Raw genomic sequence first — 16,610 nt, 5'->3', positions numbered from 1 at the left:
CCAACGTGTTTTTGGGTTGTGAATTTTTTTTTAATGCAGCATTTTTTTCTTGGGGTAAAAATGTCTTCAAACCTCAGATTCATTAGTTTACTTTTTTTTCCTTCCTCTTATTCTCTGCCTACTACCACTACTTCCTTCTTTAGATATCGTTTGTCATTCCATTATTTTCTTTTCTTCAGTGAAAACGTGTTAGAAATATATTGTATACACTCTTAAAATTGGAAAAAAAAAATCCATCCACAACTCCAGTGCTAGACAATTCTCTTTCTTTTAGCATGTTGTAATTGTTTTTTACCATACATTGATCCATTTTTCTCTTAGTGAAGCCATTATGACTAGGCTAGTTTATATACTGACAGTTTTATTTTCCAGGTGATTATCAGCCTTTTTTGTCCTTGCAAATCTTTGCTTCATACTGATACATGTTAATTTGGGGCTATATCCGAGGGCTACTGAAATCGTTTTAAAAATCTGCTATATTCCAACGGCCCCTGGAACAGTCCATACTTCCAGACAAAAGAGGATGCTGTATAAGGACGTGTTTGCTCCAAGTGGACACTAAAAACACAGACTTGGGTTTCCCACCTGTCAAAACGTCTTTGTGGCTGAGAAGGGAGCTGTGTAACTTGTGTGGGGTCAGTGGGTCATGGATAACTTTGGGTTTCTTGTCCTCCTTAAAGATGGTCCTCTTCATTTGGCTCCGCTGTGCCGCTCTCGGCTCGCCTCGTTGGAGCCGCCAGGGGGCGCTGTGGCCCGGGAGCGTGGCGGCGGCGTATCGCAGACCCTCCCCCTGCGTGCCGGCACCGCCCTTTCCCAGGCTCCTTTGCGGGTAAACAGACATGGCCGGCGAGGGAGATCAGCAGGACGCTGCGCACAACATGGGAAACCACCTGCCGCTTCTGCCTGGTAACCTCCGGGACGGGCGCCTGGCCGTGGGTGGAGACCGAGGACCGGGGCCGATCCCGCAGGGAGGACGGGGACAGCTACTCGGGCGCAGCGGCCGGTGGGAAGCCTCCCGTGTGAGCCTCGCCCTCCGCAGCTCTGCGCTTTCCTCCCGGCCTGTCTCCTGGGCTGTCGGGGATGTTGGGGCCACGGACTTTGGTTTCCCAGAGCAGGGACCCCCATTCCTTTCCATCTTTCTCCCAAGCCGGCCTCCCTGAAAATTTTGTGGGAGTAGGCGAAGTTGAGAACCGGGTGACATTAGCAGCCGTTACTTTTCCTGCTCATCTGCTTTCTCATAAGACTGACAGCTAACATGCAGTAGGCATTTGCACGTCGTGGGCCCCGCAGTGAATGCTTTGCGTGCATTTCTGCTTTTATTATTACACCTGTCATCTGTCCAGAGCCTTGCTTATGGAGGAGAAACTTATCGACGGGTTGTTAAATGTATACCATCCAGTGACGTGGAAGGTCACACAGTTGCAGATAGGGCTGCGCGGTGTACTGATCTGCCACCACAGCTGGTATCTCTTAGCTATCTCTCTGTGGAGGTAGTTATTTAGCGGTTTTTCTCAGGTCTGCAAATAATATGCCTACTTTTAGGGTACTCAGGAGAACGGTATTACCGATTTCTCCTGCTTACTTTATGCCTTTATGGTTTATGACAACTTATGTTGCAGTATTGAATGCTGAAAGTGGATGAACTAGTGGTACGGACTGTTCTTAGAATGCTGTAGAAACACAGACTATTGCCAGAGCCTTTTGGTTGTAGTTAAAAGCCATGCAGTCTGTTAACCTTGTTTGTAGGAAAAACATCAGTCGGCTACTTTTAGGAGGGTCACAGTTAGGATAAGGCTATTGAGAATAATTACAATCACAGGTGCAGTTCATTTAGAGCCATATAAGCAACTGCTGCTGGGTGTACTGGGTTTGTGTTTTTTGCTGGATTGGATACCAGGCACTCCCAAATCCTCTGAGCTATGTCTCCAACTCCTGCTGTGATTTTCATGGGTAGGGATTATTGTGGGATTTGAAAATCTTGTGATGGAGATTCACTTAGGGTTCATTTGTGGACTAGGTTAGTCCTACATTGTTGAAACCGTGCATCCTTAGTCATTTCAGTTAGGAACTTTTTTGTGTGGGGTGTGAAGAAATAATTTCAGGTTTCAGTTTGTTGCCTCAGAAGGTGTGCTTCAGGTGTGAATGTGTTCCTTGGTGGTAGTGTAGACAGAAGAAGAAATGCTGGGTGCAGGGCCAGTGCATAGAAAGCACCTTTTCTGTAAGCCACTGGTTATTGAGCTGTACTCGCGGCAGTTCCTAAAGGTGATCATCTTTCAACAGAAGAGATTTCAGGGACAGCAGCTCCACTGTGAATGGAGCAGACGTTTAGGGAAAGTGGTGGAGTAGGAGAAGGGTGCTCCCCCGCTATTGGCATTCATCAGGTGCTTCTGTGTGAGCCACCGGGAGCTCTGAAAACTCTGTAGTTTCTCAATTTGAAATATTAGAAGGAAGAGGCTCACAGATGTTGTAGATATAGAATAGTGGGTTTCCAAATTATAATAGTTTTATTTCTGGAGACACTTTGGCTTGTCCCCTGAATTCATGTAGTGTAACTTGCTTTGAAAAGTGATCATCCTTAACAGCTAAGGGAATTGCTTAACATTTTAGGTGTGAAGAATCCATATTGGACAAATTAAGTGCTCAAATAAAAACATAACCAAGTTGGAGAAGTTAATTATAGCCTGTTCATAAGCAAATTCTTTTAAAGAATAAACATAGGAAATTTCAGGTGTATTAGCCCTGGAGCTAATAGCAGGTACTTTAAACTTGCTGTAGTAAAGAAGAGAATGGGTCTCTCCAAATGTCAAGTAAAATCTACATTCTCGGAGTTGTAGATGAAAAAATTAAATTCAGAATGTTTTTCTTATTTTAGCTTCGTCTTTATCGCTTGATAAACTTCCCTATTGTCAATAAAATCATGTTTAGAAATGTTAAATAGAAACTATCTGCATACCACTTGAATTATGTTCTTCTCTTTGACAGAGCCTTTTATCTAGGAATTTATAATAAAAATAAAGTAAAATCTTCATGTTTTTTCATAAGAACATCCTTTTAGGTAGTTTGGTGTAAATAATAATTTTCAAAAATGGAAAAGCTGACCAATTTGTAATGAAACCTTATGCATTTTAAAACTTTTTGGATGTATTTAAAAACATTTGAAGAGAAATGAGACTTAGTTTAGGCCATTGTTTCCCAACCTTGAGACTGTCACCCTTTCAGCCTGGAAAACCCCTGGCTATGTTGCAGCACAGTGTGTGTAAGAGCCTAGACAACTCCTAGTCTGCATTACCGGGGTTTTTATAGTTGTGACAGTCAAAGATATCTTCAGACAGTTCTAAACATTACAAGGAACAAAGTCATCGAGTTGGAAATGTTCCCATAGTTAGCAGGAAAAGAACAGCTCACACTTGATAGAATACCACTTCTAGAAAGTAGCGTTGTGTTTTGTTTCTTCAGACTTTCATCTCTGCCCTTGGCAGCATCATGTTATCAGGTGGATCAGCTTAGCTTTCATTTCATTTCAAAAAAAAAAGTGCAGGTAGAGTTCTTAAGATATCTCCTTTTGCCAGGCAGTGGTGGCGCACTCCTTTAATCCCAGCACTTGGGAGGCAGAGGCAGGCAGATTTCTGAGTTCGAGGCCAGCCTGGTCTACAGAGTGAGTTCCAGGACAGCCAGGGCTACATAGAGAAACCCTGTCTCCAAAAACTCGAAAAACAGAAAAGAAAAGAAAAAAAAAAAAGACATCTCCTTTAAAATGTATTTTCTTTGGGCCAACTTTATTTTTAAATTGAGAATGACAAAGCGATGTTTTATGAAAAATAATTGCAAACATTTCACGTTTAAATATGACGGTGAGCCAGGTTTTAATGGTATTTTTTTTCCCAGTTTCATTAACAGACCTTTCTTGCCTGCTTGTGTTTTCCTTGCTTTCTTTTTCACAGAGAAACTTTGTAGCTAAAGTCTGAAAGAACCTCATAGATTACTTTGTTCAAGCCTTCATTGTTTTTTTTTTCAAATGAAAAAACAGCTTTAATCAATTGGAATTCATTGTGTAAGGTGTCAGGATTAGTAGTGATGGAGAAGATAAGACTCATCCATGCAGGAGATGGGCCTAATTCAGCCACGTCAGTCGTTAGGCTGGACCTAGTGATCTGCTTTCCAACCGTGTACGGTGTAACTGCGGGGCAGGGGCGAGGGGGTTTACAGAGAAGGAAGCTGGCGGCTGTTTCTGACCAGAAATCAAGGGGAACATCAGCCCCTGGGTCAGGCTGACTGTACGTACCCTTGATGTGCGGTGAGGAATAGGCGTTGTCCCTAGCAGAACTCTAATAGAGAATGACATCTATTCCCTATTGAGGGATGCTGTGTAAAGTCCTGATAAGGAAGACAGAACATCCAGCATGCGTGTACCACAGGCAGCAAAGGAGCCATACCTAAATATAGCATGGTGTCCTGGAGGGGTAACAGGAAATGGAGAATAGCTGAAAATCAAAGGCAATCCAAATAAGATAAGGCATTTAGTTAACAGTAATGTGCCAATATCGACGACTTAGTTGTCACAAGAATACCAGATGCATGGACCATGCTAACAATGGAGGAAGATAGTCTTGGCATGCTAGAATTCTATTTTTCCAACATTCCAGGAAATCTTAAAGTGTCCTAAGATAGTTGATTGTTAAAAACAGGGAAAAAAGAAAGGAAAGGAAAAGAAAGGAAAAGGCGCCATGACAGAAAGAGCACAGACCCAGCCTCTGCCGCTGTCTCTGCACAGCTTTCCTTTTAAGAGTGTCTTTCTTCAATTCAGGGTGTGTGAATGGAACCAGAACTGACTTGCTTTTTTCTTTTCTTTTTTTTTTTTTTTAATGAATCTCATTTTTTCCCTCTATTATTCTCCTTCAGCAGACAGTGAAGATGAAGATGATGAAATTGAAATGGAAGTTGAAGACCAAGATAGTAAAGAAGCCAGAAAACCGAATATCATAAACTTTGACACCAGTCTGCCAACCTCACATACAGTATGTGGTTTAGTCATTGAGCAAATGCAGTATGCGGACCTTTATCTATGGCTGGAATTTCCTAAGTGCAGGGAGCCACACTAGGGGACTAGTGCAGGGGACTGACTAGAGGGTTCCTGCATATTCGCTGACCCTAGAATCCGTGCATGAGAACAGACTTATTTTCCAGTGCATAGCATGTAATTTTAGAAATGGAAGCCGTGTCGTACTATATCCTCATGTGATTCTTGACTATTTTCTAATATGTAAGCTGATATGTAAACATTAAAGCTAACATATAGCTTTATGTTTAAACTTATCTTGGGAGGGACTCTTTGAGGAATTGTCTTCCTCTGAAGGGTTCTGCTAGTAACTGAGCCATTAAGTGTTCTTAATGTTGTTTCAGAACTGCTGGGATGTGGGGCGGTATTATAGGTACTAAAATTCTGTCCTATGCTTTGTCAGTTTTGGACATAGAGGAGTTTTGGTGAAAATATTTTGAATTACAAAATAATGATCGATTCTTGATAAAAATTGGGAGTTCTAATAGGAAATACTAGATCAAAAATTAGAGTTTGATGGAGGCATGCTTATATAACAGATTATTTAAATAAACATGTGCTCTGTTTAGTGTTTTCCTCTGCTTTATTCTTTAGTAGGTTGACGTGTAGTAAGTGTGTGTCTTGACTCTGTGCTCTTGAGTAGTACCTGGGAGCTGATATGGAGGAGTTCCACGGGAGAACTTTGCATGACGACGACAGCTGCCAGGTGATCCCAGTCCTTCCTGAGGTGCTGATGATCCTGATTCCTGGGCAGACACTCCCACTGCAGCTCTCTCACCCACAGGAAGTCAGCATGGTGCGGAACTTAATCCAGAAAGACAGGACCTTTGCAGTCCTTGCATACAGGTAAGAGATTAGACAGATCTGCTTACCACCCTGCCAAAGTCAGTGCGACAGCTAAAGCCAACGGGGATTTGCAGATACTGGACAGGAGTGTGAAGCAAACGGTCTTGTGTCACATTTTCAGTGTTTCGCTGTTTTTACAGTGTAGCTGTGTTTGGCTCTTGAAAAACTTCCACTCACTTAATGGAAAACCTCCCTGTTCAGAACTGTCTTTATTTAAAAATAGCTAAGTTTTAAAATTTTCAATAAAGGTTACTTTTCTAAAGTGAAGCTGTTCTTCAGTAGCCTGTGGCAAATGAGGGAACCGTGGTGGAGGCAGGAAATGGAAACAGGAAACCTCCCATCACCCCCGCTGACCCTCCCCTCAGACAGTCACAGTGCTGCCAGTTAGTGCGACCATCATTGCCTGCCAAAGTGAAAGGATGCTCATTTTGTGAAATAACGATTTAAAACTTCTTAGCACTGGTTATCTCAGTGAAGCCTAAAAGTCTACCTTTATTCTAAAATATGCTGTTTGCCTTCCGGGGCCTTGTGTGTCAGCTTCCTAGTGAGGGTTAGCTGCTGTAATTGTCACAGTGTTTGCCCGATCTGTGTCGCTTTTGCCACCTTTACATAATTATGAGCCAGAGCTGAAAACTCTGTCCATTTTTGTCTTTGAAGTAATGTGCAAGAAAGGGAAGCACAGTTTGGGACAACAGCAGAGATCTATGCCTATCGAGAAGAGCAGGAGTTTGGAATTGAAGTAGTGAAAGTGAAAGCAATTGGAAGGCAGCGGTTCAAGGTCCTCGAACTTCGAACACAGTCAGATGGGTAAGGAGCACTGAACGGCTTACAGGGAGATGGCTCGGCTGACTTATATTTATAACTTACTGGTTCTGTTTGAGCTTTCTTACTTGTTCTCTTCGCCTGCTGAGGTGAAAGCCCGTACATAGTTCCAGCGCTGATGTTTAGCAGTCACCTGTTGAGTGTAAAACAACTGTAGGTGCTTCATTCTCCCCTCTCAGTCCAGGGTGTGACTTAATGTGGGGTGAGCTGTGGCATTGTAATGCCACTCCGGGTTGGAGAACAGTAATACAGCGAGGAATGCTGGGGAAAGGCTTTGGAATTGAGAGGAGAAGGCAAAGCTGTGATCAGTCAGCATGCGCAGCAGGAGACGTGTGGCACTGGCAGCATTACGGAGCTGCTTGAAAGTCACACTGAGTACTCTGGCCAACTGCTGCACTGTAGCTGCACCGGCCGTGAAGATGCTTGCTTGTTTGCAGTGTGAGTTGCGTATCATCCCATCCTTTATATCAGTAATGAAGAAGTGCTGTCCTCTGCACTGTGTGAAGCTTAGAAGTTCCCTGGGGATAGTAACGTAGTTAACGTAGCTTTTCATATGATCAGGAAATACGTGTTTGTTTCTCCTTTCCTATCAAATTCTGCTGACTTAGCCTATCTTCTTAAGGAATGAATTAGAAGCAAGCATTTGTCTTACCTGGTGTCATGTCTTGTCTCTGGCACACAGGAAGCACCTGTTAGGTCTTTGGAGACAGCCTCTGGGTTCTACCTTTTTTTGGGGATTCATTCACTAGTGTGTGGTCAGAATTGAACGTTCTGTCAGACTTCTTTATTTCATGTGGTATCTGAGCGCCAGAAAGTTGGAAGACTTTAGGAATCAACAAGAAAAGCTGCACGAGGACAGGATTTATGGTTGGTGACGCTCATACTGTAAGCTGTGACGCTCATACTGTAAGCTGTGACGCTCATACTGTAAGCTGTGACGCTCATACTGTAAGCTGTTGTGAATATTAGGTAACAACAGTGGACAGGCAGGCAGGATGTGGGACAAGAGATTGTGTAGGGTGTGCATACTTCACTGGCTTGGCTTGGTCTTGATCCTTCTCTAGATCATTTTATTATACAAATTCAAAACCTTTCTGAAGCTCCACGCCTAAGTCCCTCATTAGACAAGCTGCTGGGGAAGTGACTGAGACACTTGTGGGCCACACTTGGGTTAGCGTTGCGTGAATGACAAGTGCTCGGAGTCTATACTGTAGTGACTGACTGGCTGTTTTCTTACTGTGCATTTCCTTGACACTAACAAATTTTAATTTACTTCTTGCTACAGATTGGTTATCGTTGAATATTACTTTCTAGAAGCTAGAAAATAAACTGACTTGGGAGATAGTATATTTCTGTGTGTGACTTCAGTAATTACTTGTGCGCAACTCTAAAACATAAGCTGGAAGTAGTCACTGTCAGAAAGTAGAGCATGAAGCATGGTTAGAATCTAGTGAAGGCTGACGCCACACTGACAGGTGGACAGGCCTTGGAAAGGAGAAGTGTTTCTAGTGTTCCATTTTCCACTACGTTTTAAGGTCTCTCAGAAAGATGGGTCTCAGCTGAAAGGCCCTCTGGAATAAGATTTCTTTGTTCCCACTTCCTTGCTGGTCCGCTGTCACTTAAAATAGTCAAGTGCTCCACACCATGAAGCCTCTGCTTTTGGCAAGTGAATAAGCTTAAGGATCAGAGCTTACTTGCCCAGAGTCATACAAGTAAATAAGAAATAGCTGACTTGTTCCACATTCTGACTTCAAACTAGCTTTTGACCATTATACCAGAATTTCTTTGTAGGACATTGAAAATTTAACCCTATGAGATCTGTAGATTAAGATTCAATTTCTGTTTTTGTTTTTAACCTAAATTACACTTCATATATGAAAAGCAGTGTTACCTTCTAGCCTTTCCTTTGAAAAGTCTGTTTTTCAAATATATACATATATATACATACACACATATATACATACATACATACACACACACACATATATACACACATACACACACACACACACACTTTTTTAAAAGTAAGAAATAGAAGGGTGTATTTGACTCAGGACTCTTCAGAAACTGTTTTTAGAAGTATACAGAAAAAGAGAAATTCATATTCTGCTGGAATTACAAGATTTCTTATCTGTCATATCTGAGATAAGTAATTTGTAGTTAAAAGAGTTTGAACTATATATCATAAACACTTTAAGTAAAAATTAAAATAGTGTAACATTTGGTTTTGAAGAGACGGGGTTGCAGATCCACTGGGATGTAGGTTATGCTCCGGCACTTTCTTTATATATTAACCATCTACACTTGTGTCCTTGTTGCAAGCATTATAAAAATAGTCCCTAGTCGGTGTGAATGCAAAGTCCTAAAGTTTTCAGATTTTCCTCAATTTCACATGCTTTTATAACCTTTGTTATAAAACGATGTTACTATAGTCACAAAGTAACTGCATAAACACATTTGGGAAAACAGACACACACACGCACACACATAGGCACACACCCACAGACATGTTGAATAAAGACCAAGAAGACTCACTTCCTCTCCAGTTTTGAAAGCTGGTGCTGCGAACATAGAGGATGTTGGTTACACAGTGTCTTTGGTATATTTTTTTTTAGGAACCGTGTGTGTGTTGGGCGGGGGGAGTACGCTTGTAACGCTGTAGTCTTAACTGTCCAGAGTTTGTGTGGGTTTTGTCCATTCTTTCTCTGTGTTTGCTCTCTGGATAATAATAACAAAGAGTTTGTGAGGCCCACAGTCTATCTGGATAATAATAACAAAGAGTTTGTGAGGCCCACAGTCTAGAGTTTAGGGGATAGAAAATTGTATTATCTAAAGTTATCCAAGAAATTAGATGTGTCAAGATAATCTGTAGCCTCTATGATGTTTATACAATAAATTTTGCTTCATTTGTGCCTGCATATTTATCTGAAATGTATAATCTCTTGATTCTAATTCTGAGACTGAAATACATATTTAAGTTACCTCATACTTTATATTAAGATTTATTAAAATTGTGTTGAGAATTTCTTGTATATATCTATGCATTACCATTTGGTCAGTTTGCTTAATAAGGGGAACTTGAGAAAATCTTAATATTTAAAATTATTCTATGTCGAGAAACTTATAGTTTAACTTAGTGTATCTTAAAAATGAACAACATACTTGATTCTCTTTATTTTAGAATCCAGCAAGCTAAAGTGCAGATTTTGCCAGAGTGTGTGTTGCCGTCAACCATGTCTGCAGTGCAGTTAGAATCACTCAATAAGTGCCAGGTATTTCCTTCAAAACCCATCTCCTGGGAAGACCAGTATTCATGTAAATGGTGGCAGAAATACCAGAAGGTGAGATGCTAATTTCTTATGTGTCTTCTAGAACTGAAGACAAATTGCTTTTAAAAAGTCACAACTCTTATGATATTCTGTTGACACTGTAGCTCCCTTGATCATAGATGGATTTAAAAATAATTCGCCGGCCATTATTTATGAAAAGTAGCTTACAGTAGTGGTAAAATGTTACACAGTTGTAAAACGTTTTGATTTTATGCCTGTCATGCATGTATTAATGGCCTGTGGGTTTTAGTTTCCATAGGAACCAGAGTTCCATAGGAACTCTGATCACATATTTGGCTTTGAGTTAAGGGCTGCAGTGAAGAAGGGTCAGAGTTGTTGGGGCTAGCATTCAGTGGCAGTAGAAAGGATTGTTGTCCTGGGACTTTTCAGAGGAGAGATTTTTGTCAGTTATTTTTCTCCATGCTTCCTACCACTCAGAAATTGATGTGAGTTTAAGGTATTGCTTCCTTGCTGCAGGAGTGTAGCTCAGTGGTTGAGGTCTTGCCTAGCGTGTTCAAGACCCTACATTTGATCTCAGCGGAGGAAACGCAACTATGTTTGCTTGGGCATTACTTATGCATTTCTTTGGCTAAATGATTTCACCTCTTAGGACCAAAGTGAAAGCTCTTCTGCCTCATTTCACTGTAGGTGCTCATGTACATACAGCTTTAGGTACAAACACGTTTCTGAAATTTATGATTTCCCCAAAACTCAAAAATGTGCTCATTTGTAAGTTTAGAATAAATTGGTTTTTTTGTTGTTGTTGTTTTGGTTTTTTTAGTACTTTGTAACAGTTCAAAAGTGTTATTTCCATTATAAACATCAAAGTCCTTACTCTTTGTTAAGTTAGAGTAGGGATGGTTTACATTTTGATGTGAGTAGCATGGTATCCTAGACTGATATGAATTAATATTTCATTTTTGTGACAAGAATCTCATTTTCTTTTCACTGTTCAATCACATTTAGTATTTAGTTTCTAGAGAAGTTGTGTTTGATGGTCTCATAACTCTTAGGGTATACAGTTAATTTTTCTTCTTGTTCTCCATTCTGTTAGCCATTCATGAATAGTATGGCATGCTTTAGTTAGTGTTTCTAAGAAGTATAATTAGACTTCTTAAACACGAGCCGAAAGGATAATGAAAGTAATATATTTTGAAGCTTTGACATTGTTATTGCCTTAAGTTGAAGGCAGCTTTCAGTTTATCTACAAAGTACTTCCTTTTCCAAACTGCACATAGAGATTTTAAATGTATCTACTCCTATTTATCAATACAACAGCAGGGAATTATGTTCACAATGCTTTTGAAAATAATTCTTAGACTGTGTCAAATGATAACTCTGTCAAGGAGGTTTTATTTTTCTTTTTTAAATTAAGCTATTTAATGCTTAATTTTGTGTCTGCCACTTGTTTCCTAGTGAAGTGGATATGTAGAAAATTCCTCCTGTCAATGCTTGCTTCCTACATGCCATGCCCATATTTAGTTGTCCATTCAGTGGCTCTATGTTTTTTCAGCAGGACTTAATTGAGATTTATAATTCAAACTGGGATGGTAATGGGACTCCTTAATTAATCTATTTTTAAAATTCTTTGAAAAGTTCTAAGTGTATGATGGGACTGTAGTTAATAACTGACTTTTTGGCCCTGTGTAGCAAATCCTGTCTGGCCTACAGGACCTTGAGATTCTGAACTTGAACTTCAGTTCCAGTTCATAACTTAGGAACGTTACCATTTGTGTTACTTACTGGTTAAACTCCTCATAGTCTATGGCTGAAGTTCCTCCACGTGCTTACATTGAACACTGACTTTTTTTTTTCCTTTACAACTTGATTGCTCACTGGTTCCAAGAGCAAAGATTGGTCGCTGCTCATCTGGGGACAGGTATCTGACATTACTGAGTGGTCATCCTAGACTTGCCCTCAGTAGCCCTTTGCTCATTGTCACAAGGCCTCAACAGGAGGAAATAAGGCATGGGTGAGGAAGGAACAAGAGAATAAAAGAAAAAGAATCCTTCAGCTTTTGAATTTTTTACATTGTTTCAAAGGTTTCCTTATTCAGGTCAAAAAAATAAAAAATAAAAACTGTTTTTAGAAAATGTATATTGTACCCAGTGACTTGTAAACTTTGTTGTACCTCTTAGACCCGACCTATCCTGTGTGTAAAAAGTATAGGCTGTGAACAGGAGTGCTCCGGGGCTGCTTGGTCAGCACTTCCTGCTAAGTCTGCATACTGTGCTTGTAAGCGGGTATTCAATTACTTTGAAAAATGGGGCATTCATTGCTTGGGTTTAGACAGACCTGGGGTCAGTTCAGCCTTCAAAGGTTTTATTCACACTCACTTGTACATCCCACCATGGAGCAAAGTGCAAAGGATGCGTCCTTTCCCGCTGCTGAGCAGGAAGTAAGGTGGCGGAGTTGAGAGGCCGCTTGCATGATTTGAAGGTCGTTGTCAAGCCTCTTATAAGGAAGATAAAGGGTCTTGGAGACGATGGTCTTCCTGGGATATAGTTAGTTAACCTTCAACATGTATAAACTACTCCCAGATCACTTCAAATAGGGTCGAAGCTCCCTTAAGTGTTTTGTGCTGTGTCCCAATGTGACAAGTAGCTGTAGAGACCTGATAAGACATACACACACTTGAACATGGTGGATGTTGAGAAGGGGGAAACATTAGCCAAGTTAATTGAGAAACACTTCAGACCCATTCTACAAAGAGAATTGATTTCCTGATAGCTGGGCTTTGAAATTGGCATTTACTTTTTCTTCTTTTCTTCTGTTTTACTGTTAAATTATGGTACCTTTCTAAACTCACTATCATGATTGGAAGAGGTGGTGTTGGATGAGAAACTTGTATTTACCTCTTTGCCCAAAGCTTATCCATATATAAGACTTGTCCTGTTAATTGCAAGAGTTGACTGAAATAGAAAGTAAGTGGAGTATTGAATGTTCATCCACAGGGTTGCCCGTGTGCATCCTGTAGAGCAGGGTAGTAATGAGCACTGACCTACAAAGGCAGGGCCCTCAAATATGCTCCCAACGGCTAACATTTAGTCTTCTTGAGTGAATAAAGATAGGGAAATGCATTTTTCTTATACATTATGTAAAAGGATAACCACTATCCTTCTCTTTGCTAACAGTGTCTTTCAGGGAACTTTTCCTTATCCTTTGACAGACACATTTTTTTAAAGCTGTAGCCTGTAGTTACATTGTAACAACACAGCAAGGCCTCCTTGAGCCTGCAGGAAATGTCCAGATTGTTTTTGCACAGGTACATGTGCTCAGCATTGTCAGTGACTTGGCTGACAACAAGGGCTTGGAGTGGACTTTAACAGCCCCTTACAAAAGATGTTCATACTGTTACCATTCCTTGTTCCCATGGTTTCACAGCTCACAACCACATTTGATGACCTGCTAAGTCTGGCTTATGAACTTAACTTGAATGTTTACTTTTAGCATTTTATTTAAGGGCCTCGTGTGTTTGTCTATGTAGTTTCTGTTTCTTTTTCCTACCAGCATGACTTTTGTCATTGTAATCACACTTGTTTCCTCTCACTCTCGGCTGTCATCGGCTAGTTTTGGTTTTGGTGTGCTATTTTACAGGGAGTTTTTGACTTTATGTAAGTATAGTTTAGTGTGCTGCCTTAATATTCTAAATTGTAACTAGTAACTTCCTAAGAAAGGGTATGCACCTATTTTTCTCTTGTAAACAAGAGCCCGCTGTGCAGTGGTGGCGCACACCTTTAATCCCAGCACGTGGGAGGCAGAGGCAGGCGGATTTCTGAGTTCGAGGATAGCCTGGTCTACAAAGGCTACACAGAGAAACTCTGTCTTGAAAAACAAAAACAAACAGAAAACCAGGAGTCCATGTGTACTCTAGAATGAGCATCGCTGTCTCCAGACGGCTATTGGCCCCGTAACAGTTGGCCAAGAGTTTATGCCTCAAAGTGATCCAAGTGCTCTCCTTGGATCAGCTAGGTTTTAACTTTTATTCTCCTGTTATTCTCTATATACACTGTACTGCTGTAGCTTTCTCAGCTTGGTAAACACTGAATACAAATGGGGTCTCTGGCCTTCTCACTGCTACTTTTTAGTGAAACTTCCTAAGTGTTCAGCTATTGACACACAAAGACTTGATTTTTTTCCCGTTGCACACAATATTATGCATATATATTTGTGCTACCAGTTATAAAACACTAGAACAGTAAAGATCAAACCAGCTCTCAGTACTAAAGAAATTTGATAAATGAGAGAAAAGCAAAAAATTGTTAATTTCAGTTCATTTAAATAAGTTTTATCATTTACTTTGATCACTGTAATATGAGACCAAACCAAAAATCTCTCTGTGCCCATGTAAAGGAAGTCAGTAGAATGACTACTTTTAACTTTTTTCCCCATATCTTATCAGTTTCATTGTGAATTTGATAGACTTTTCACAACTTTTAAATTTTCTTAGTTTCATTTTAAGGGCCGTTATGTGTGCTGTCATCAGTAAATGTGGTTCCCTGAATGGCAGTCCTTATCCCCTTGAATACCTCAACTTTCTGGCTAGTATTACAGATTCCTTAAAGGATAACCCTTTACAACATAAAGCCTGAGGAACAGCTGTGAACTCCTGAGTGTTACCAACAGCACTGACACAGGAGAGAAGCCACTCTGTGCTGCCAAGTCAAGCGGACCAGTGTTGAGTTCAGGGCATTGCTGTGTAAAAACTAACAGTTCTCCCATTTGTGTGATTACTGTTAAAAACATATTCAACACATTTCTTTGTACAGAATAAAGATTTTTAGAAGTCCTTTGCTTCAGAGGGAATTGAGACACCAGCTTGTTTATATGTTGGGGCCATGCAAAAGGATGGCATTGTTCATGCATTCCTGTTACTATGTTAAAGATGCCATTTATCTTTTGCTTATGATTATGTAAATAAATACATTGGGCTTCTCTTTATCTTGTGTCAAATTACACTTTTGCACTACATTGTGTAATGCCTTGATGCTACCTAAGTAATCATCTTAATATGAAAGTATGTTTTACTACCTAGTTAAACATGTGTCCACCAACCACCTCAAGAGAAACTTTTTCTTGGTTTCCTGTTATTTTGTAATTTAAAGAATTTCTAATTTTAGGAAGTAGACTTCTTTCCCAAAAGTATAAGCCTCATGGGGTGTGATTTACTTTTTAATGTTATTTATAATATACATAATATTCCAAATACACAAAAATGATCAACACATTGAATAAATACTGGTTAAATCCTAGCTACTTGATTATGAAATCTGTGACTTCCTGTGCCTGCCTTTACTTCCCTTTAAAATGGAGATGCTTCAGTAACCATCTGGTATTATAATAGAAGATGAAATTCTTGCCATAGTATTAATGGCTTTCATGGTAATTACTCATTAGTCATGTGTTAATTATTGGTAGCACATTTTTTAAAAATCTGTAACAACTATGACATTAATGCTTGTCCTTAGGTACATGGTCTTAGAAGAAAAGAACAACTTCCTGGAGAGGACCTAAGTCTTTTGCTCTGGCTCATAAGGGTAGACTCCTGAGATAAGCAGGAGTAGGAAACCACCCAGATCATTTTTAGGTAGGATGAGATAGAAGTTTATGCCAAGCTATATTTTTTTTTCTTTCGAGTGTCTATATTGATACTTGAAAGAATACCAATGGCTGCTTCAGAAAATCTCTCTCTACCATGTGGTAATTCCTAAAATATTTGCAAACAAGAGTCATATTCCCTTGAAATACACTTCTAAACTCTCTACTTGAATTTTTCTTGGGCAAGATTACTGAAGAAAATAATTTATTTAATATGTGTTACATATAGTCTGTAGCAATATTTAGACACCAGAATAATTAATAGAATTATTAATTCTATTCTAATTCTATTCAGAATAATCCATCCATGGTAAAGGTCCCATATTAGCATAGCATTTATTCTTCTATACTTGATAAAGCTTAGTTTATAGTATTGTGTTTTAGTTGCCTACCATATTCAGTCCATATTGCCATGTGAGCTTATAGTCTAGGAGTAGTGTGGGTGTATAGTTTCAACACTCAGGTAGTGTTGAGTGTACTTTGTGAACAGCATTTCTCAGAGTGGCTCCTTGTCATTAAAGTATTGAAAGTATTTACATCTCTGTTCCAGATCTAGTAAGTATTTCAAAAGCATTAAAGTGTAATTGTCAAACATTGCAGATAATCACCTTCCGTGAGATGTGAATACATTTGAGATAATAATCTGTTGGTGATTATCTTTTTAAAATTAGAATTGTTTTTGTAGGACTAATAATTTTCAGATATTACTATTTGTATTATTAGAATCATTCCCTTGAGTTTTAATAAGTGACACTTTTTGTTTCAGAGAAAGTTTCACTGTGCAAATCTAACATCATGGCCTCGCTGGCTGTATTCATTATATGATGCTGTAAGTAACTTGACTGAAATTTGTATGTTACTTCAGTACTTGTAATTTATTAAAGTAAAATAGGCAGGTGTTACTGGGAAGTTGCCTTTTATTTGAATTTTTGTAGTCCTATAACTTATAACTTAGCAAA

General features: G+C 39.6%; 1 protein-coding gene across 3 annotated transcripts in view; it reads left to right on the top strand.

Annotated features, from left to right (window-relative positions):
• The first annotated feature begins 797 nt into the window (after positions 1–797).
• Crbn (cereblon) overlaps positions 798–16,610 on the top strand; it is a 21,856-nt gene continuing 6,043 nt past the window's right edge. Inside the window, exons 1-6 of one of the 3 annotated variants that reach the window (XR_001785159.1) lie at positions 798–906; positions 4,900–5,015; positions 5,700–5,902; positions 6,560–6,709; positions 9,906–10,065; positions 16,418–16,480. Coding sequence is in view for 2 of the 3 variants with exons in the window: in NM_175357.3 (NP_780566.1) it covers positions 840–906; positions 4,900–5,015; positions 5,700–5,902; positions 6,560–6,709; positions 9,906–10,065; positions 16,418–16,480 (759 nt within the window). In the remaining variant the exon portion in view is untranslated. The remainder of the gene's footprint in view (positions 907–4,899; positions 5,016–5,699; positions 5,903–6,559; positions 6,710–9,905; positions 10,066–16,417; positions 16,481–16,610) is intronic. The other 2 variants (NM_021449.3, NM_175357.3) reach the window with 2 other exon arrangements.

This window comes from Mus musculus, chromosome 6 (genome assembly GCF_000001635.26).
Source record: "Mus musculus strain C57BL/6J chromosome 6, GRCm38.p6 C57BL/6J".
In the NCBI taxonomy this organism is placed as follows: domain Eukaryota; kingdom Metazoa; phylum Chordata; class Mammalia; order Rodentia; family Muridae; genus Mus; species Mus musculus.
The sequence above is the reverse complement of the archived record's forward strand: the minus strand, read 5'-3'. Positions and strand labels throughout refer to the sequence as shown.